This window comes from Anneissia japonica, unplaced genomic scaffold (genome assembly GCF_011630105.1).
Source record: "Anneissia japonica isolate Jap-2015-1 unplaced genomic scaffold, ASM1163010v1 scaffold349_len21444_cov130, whole genome shotgun sequence".
Classification (NCBI taxonomy): domain Eukaryota; kingdom Metazoa; phylum Echinodermata; class Crinoidea; order Comatulida; family Comatulidae; genus Anneissia; species Anneissia japonica.
This window is the reverse complement of record NW_022697532.1, coordinates 9,367-15,395: the sequence shown is the minus strand read 5'-3', so window position 1 is coordinate 15,395 and position 6,029 is coordinate 9,367. Positions and strand designations below refer to the sequence as shown.

At 34.2% G+C, this 6,029-nt stretch overlaps 2 protein-coding genes across 2 annotated transcripts in view; both read right to left on the bottom strand.

Annotated features, from left to right (window-relative positions):
- Nucleotides 1–2,150: 2,150 nt before the first annotated feature.
- Nucleotides 2,151–5,696, bottom strand: LOC117102238. Its single transcript, XM_033242461.1, has 6 exons — nucleotides 5,498–5,696; nucleotides 4,941–5,249; nucleotides 4,634–4,717; nucleotides 4,302–4,512; nucleotides 3,773–3,874; nucleotides 2,151–2,650 (listed from the first exon to the last, which is right to left on the bottom strand). Exons 1-6 carry the CDS (start codon nucleotides 5,657–5,659, stop codon nucleotides 2,151–2,153), a joined length of 1,368 nt encoding a protein of 455 aa, XP_033098352.1. The 5' UTR covers nucleotides 5,660–5,696.
- The window catches only part of LOC117102237 (probable serine/threonine-protein kinase roco6), a 9,234-nt gene continuing 8,886 nt past the window's right edge, over nucleotides 5,682–6,029 (bottom strand). The window contains exon 8 of the mRNA XM_033242460.1: nucleotides 5,682–5,690. Coding sequence (XP_033098351.1) covers nucleotides 5,682–5,690 — 9 coding nt within the window. The remainder of the gene's footprint in view (nucleotides 5,691–6,029) is intronic.

The window sequence follows — 6,029 nt, the reverse complement described above, 5'->3', positions numbered from 1 at the left end:
ATTCGAAAGTCATACTTATATTTATAAAAAAAATTATAAAAAATATAAATAAAATTTTCCTCAGATATAAGAACGGTTCAGTATGAATTAGAATTCCTAATAGTTATAATTATTACATTATTATCATTATTCAAATTTATATTTAAAGTAGTTAAAGTACATGATTTAGATTATCAATTTTTAACATTAATAATCGTAATATTTCTATAAAAACCACAAATTAGACTAATTCAAAAATATATTATATTTTTATGTACAGAAGTGAATTATTACTGCTTATTATGTAATTTTATTGAACATGATAGGACCTATTAAAACAGTATGAACATTAAAATAATTATACATCATTACTACAGTACAATTATATAAATTTAACTAAAATGATTATACAGTGATTTTAGTTCCACTTGGTTTGGCCTAATTTCCCCATTTTTGTATTGCTGACCAAAAATGAAATGAAATGAACACACCCATTTATCTATTGGTCTTGAAGTTGTATAGGCCCTATATGAATTGAACTTGGTATAAAAAATGTTCATTCATAGCAACGTTAGGAAGTGACATCATTTTATTCAGGATTTGTACCCAGGACCCTGGCGATTTTAAAGCAGACACCTTATCTACCAGAATAAAAATCCACTTCACTTAGGCCTATACTGTGATGACGTCATTATTACATGCGTATTGCAATCGTTTTATGATATATTACTATCCATTGTGATCCATGTACTATTTTGCGTATGGGTGTGTGTGTGTGTGGGCGCGTGTGTGTGTGTGTGTGTGTGTGTAAAGGGTCGGGTGTACTGAATGGACAATGTACCGACGTAATTAGATAAGTAGGCCTAATGTACTTCTATAAACTATGTTACACTGGCTATCATATGTAATTTTTCATATTTTTTTATTTTTCAGGAATCGGCACCTGACTTCATTAGGTAGTCCTGTTTGACATTCTAATGTTGGAACAATGGACCAAATAATTGTTTCGATACTGATGAATATGGATTAGATTTGCAAGTTTAATGATGACTGATACATCTGGTGTTACCCAGAAGTATTTTAGGTATAAACTGCAATATTGCTGAGTCAATTTCATTGTCAGTGTCATAGATTTGGATATCACTTTTCTTTTTGAAGATTTATTTTTTTACAGATTTTAGACGTCCTTGTTTCTTTCATGATTCAAGAATGTAGCAACATCTGACTCTGGTAGTTGGTTTGGTTTAGAATACACATCTCAACTGCGGCATCCAACATCAAAAGTGAGTAAATTGCACTGTGGAAACAAATCCAATTGTATTTTCAGATAATGGGAATTAATTTGTTAAACATGCTTCATTCTTCAGGAATATTGAATAACAATGGCTAGCATTATTTATTTTTTGGAGCTTGTTTCATATTATCTTACGTAAAACAGGAGCGGGACCAGGAACACCACGACAAGGGGTCCAAGCTCCCCAGACAAGGGGTCGAAGCCCTCCGTCGGAGAAGCCTAGCACCCCACCCATCTCCCCCCGGTCGGGGAAAACTTGTGTTGATTATAGTATTCTCTATTTAAAAAGGATTATTTGATAGAAAACCATGCAAATTAAGAGGCCCCTGTAAAAGGCCCCTGTCGGGAAAGATCTTACGCTACCACCGCAACCCATACGATCGCGAAGGTATACAACGCCTCACACATACGGTAGCACTGCTCACACTAATCAGTTTTTAATCCCTAAAATTTGACAGCTTATTATAAAGCTACCTACATTGTACTTTCGGCGGTCGACATTTTATTTTCCCCGACGACCTTGCTGGAAATTCCACGACGGTGGGGGGGGGGGGGGGAAAGGTCCCTGACGGGGGTCTTCCCACCCCCACCCCCAGACCTGCTGGCGCCGCCCCTGATGTGAAACTTACTAGCTGTGAACCTATGGTTTATGCTAAATATATTTACTGTACTGGAGTTTTCAATTTAAATGAATTAACGAACTGTGCAGGTACCTAATAAACGTTGTTAAGACAATCAAATATTCAATATCTTACAATGACAATAGCTTACAAGCGGGCACAGACGGCCTGGCCAACTGTAAATTTGACAAGGTACTCATTCACATTCATTCACTCTTACAAATAGGATACATTAATGTAGCTTATATTTAAACCTTTTAATTCCCGCCTGAGTTTTCCAGAATATTAGTGAATTCCTTCATATTTCTTTTGCTGATTTTCATTCCATCTTCTAGATCTGTGATCATTTCCCAGGCGTCTGTATACTTCTCACAAGGCGTATTATAAAATCCATCAATCTTCTTCACATCGGCTGGGGTCAGTGCCATTCCAATCCTCATTAGAGTTTGTCTGTGAGGTGTGAATTCTTTGAAAATGTTTCCCTCTTTTTCATCTGGGAATGATGGCAGCATTTTTTTAATCTCCAATGAAAGACCAAAATGTTGGGTTATGTTAATAGTATCAAACAAGAGTCCAAGCTTCTGTGAATGCAGACGACCAAGCCTAACCAAATGATTAAGCAAGTCCATCGTATTATTTACTGTTGACAGTGCGCCACGTTCCACATGATCTCTAAACAACACTTTCAGCATAGGAAGACTTTTGTGGCGGTCATACCACTTTGAAACAACAGATTTAAGTATACTGAAGTCCTTATCTGACAATGATACAAAATAATTAAACATTATTTAAGTGTCAATATTTAACCATATTTTATTTGCATTTTAAAATTTTAATTGAACTTTTTACATGGATGAGCCTATAATTCAATACCAAATATTGTAAAATTGCCGGGAGTGCATTAACATACAGTAAATTACATTAATCATATAAATAATGTCATCTTATGCATTTCAGAGAGCAATAATGACAGTTCTCTGAATAGATATCAATGGTGCAGTTCACAATTCCCTTCCATATACAGTTCATTATCCTTCCCATGCGTATGAGACATTAGGTACTAGAAATGTAACAAAACAATTTGGAGCAGGCTGTGGTATTAGGACAGTGTGAAGAAGAATCCACCACAATCAGTTCAGGTTTTTTATTACTCTATAATTATCTAAAAAAAGTAATTATCTTAACAAAGTTAAGGAAAAAATAATTTGAAAAATATTGAACCAAGAAATATCAAGTAGAACAATGCGAAAAATGCATGAAGATTATTCCTCTTACCAAAGAGTATAGAACTGTAAGAGGTCCAACTCTCGTGGTTTTGTTGAAACGTAATCCGATTTTTAAAAAGTAGTGCCACGAAGGGGCGTGTCCTTAAAACTGAAAAGACGAGTTTCGAGCGAACTCAAATCAAAATCTAGTAGGACGCCCCCTATCCCGTGGCAGCATGTTCCATCGCGTGCATACAAAATCGAACAGTCGGACCTCTTGCAATTCAATAGTCTGCTCTTATTCATTGCACTTGCTGTACCCTTTTCCACGTGATGTTTTAGAGTTTCCCATCATACAGCATTTTCACATTATCTTTACATGTAATCTAGTGTTGTATAAAAGTATCTCTTTGGAAATCCAGTTTAGTTTCAAATTCTGAAGATGAAGCCATTTCATTGTTTGTTTGTTTTTGTTTTTTTTGTGCTTTTTTTTACATAGTGCGTTAACTAGTGCTATTACGCACACACACAAAATAGTTGTTTCTAATCGGATTCAAATTTTTACAAGCCTCTGTTGTAGTTGGTTCAGTTGGTTAATGTGTTTGCATATAAAGTAGGAAGACATCAAGGTCCACCTGCTTTATACGTTTTACAGTATAAGTGTATCTACCAACCTGAGCATGCAAACCTATGAGATGTATCCGTAGCCGAGGATTGATGAGGCGTAGCAGTAGCCGAGGATTGATCAGCAGTATCCGAGGATTGATGTAGAATACCTATAATTATATCAATAATTATTTGTTTCACATTATAGTTATGTAAAAGTGTTGTTACAATTATATTCATACAAGCTCCTATTATTCACTGTTTGTTTCACTTTTAAAATCCTTGATAAAAATTGTGTTGCACACCAGTGTACTTAAGTACAGTTGCTGTAGTCAATTTTGTGAAGGACAATAAAATACAAAAAATAGCCCCAACAAATAAAATAAAATTTAATTTAATTATAAAATTAACTGAGTGAATTTTCTCTTTTTTTTAACAACAGACTAGTCTGTGAAATGATAAAATAATTTGGAAATTATTTAGTCTTGAATTCTCTAATTGTGTTTACAATCATTTCTCTACCTAAATTGGTATTTACTAAATTCAAAATTATTTAATCATTTTATGAATAATTATTTCAATAGCCCAAACACATACCAGCTGCAAATAGCTTCTTTACATTAGCTGCTGGCATCGTTATAAGTTCACCTGTTTTATCACAATTCATATTCTCATTCTTTAAGCAGTACTCAAGTTCTTGAAAGTGTGGTTCCTCAGTGTTTGAACAGACTAAGCAAAGGATTTTCAGAGCATAGCCGACAACACTCTTAGACGGATATCCTAGGTGTTGCCTTAAAACCTGCAAAACCTGTAAAATGTAATACAAATGTTTTACTTCAAATTCAATTATAATATAATTAGCCATTTGGTACCAAATCTAAATTAAGTGTAATCTCAGATCACCAATGATCAATGAATTAAATTATTACCTTCTTACAGACGTCAGGGTGCGGCTTGCACGCTGACATGTTTGTGCCGTCTGCGTCTCTCTCTTTCATCCGTGATATTTCAAGCTTTAAAATGAAAAACAATTTAATTACAAAAATTATTCAAATAACTGAGTAGTATAGTGTATTCTTTTTGTTTAATCATGGAGTGGAGCTGTTGCTTAGCGGTTAAGATGCTTGTTTTACATAAGGAATATCCATGAAAAACCTCAACGGTGCCCATATAATTAAAAAGTATATAAACAGAATAATAATGAAAAAATATTTCAAAAACAAAAGGCCTACTTACCTTCAAAGAACGTTTATTATCAATTGATATTCGACCTAGTCTTAGGTAATGCTTATCATCGAATATAATTTTAGCCTGATTCTGAAACAATTCTGGGTCATCACAATAACCATTCTCTTGACTCAAACTCACAAATCTGACGACCAAGATATCGTAGACGGCGTCGGGGAGAAAGTCCTTAGGTGTCACATAGATGGATACTGTCTGCTTATCATCTTCCTTTACTTCCAATCTATCATCATTTTTGGTCTTCATTCGAGATGGAACAACAAATAGTCGAGCGCCATCTTTTGATTCTGCTTCCTTGAACTTTATACAATGAAAAGAAAAAAAAACCATCACAATTTTAGTTTGAATATGAGGAGGGGTGAACTGGTCTTCTCGCGTCTTTTGCAACCTCATTCTCTTTATCCACTTTACCAAAAAAATAACAAACTAAAAATTTAAACCACAGGATTTCCAAACGGGCTAAAAATTAAGAGCCTACGACATTACATAAAGTAATTAATTATTTAGTTGGGATCGAAAGTATAAATAGAGGTACCAATAGGCCACACCTTTTCAAAGAGAAGTCCAAATTCCTTCATAAGTTCAATGAAGTCTTTAAAAACAATGTCGTCATCATCTTCACTGCTTTCGAGTTCATTTCTCCACAAATGCCGTGCTAACGGTTCTTCCAGAATTCCTCCTTCATTTAATTTACGCCAATGTTGTACCATCACTGAATTCTACAAAAAAGAATTAACAAACCTGTTTCAACATACAAATACAAATTTATAAAAAAAATTCAAACCCACTGTGAATAAAAATCGGTTTACCCATGATGCACGAATACTTTTAATGACTCATGTATTAGGGAGCATTTGCTGTACCTCTCCCACCCCACCCTATCAAACATACAAACACCCACTTTCCAGTGGTTAATAGTAACAATACTGTAAATAACTTACAATAAGGTTAGATAACATAAGATACACCTTTCATTAGTACAATGAAGATCATGAATTTTATTTCCTTGATTGTACATTTAAGTACTAATATACCTGTCTCTTATACACATCTTAAGAAATACTCCCAAAACTTAATTGA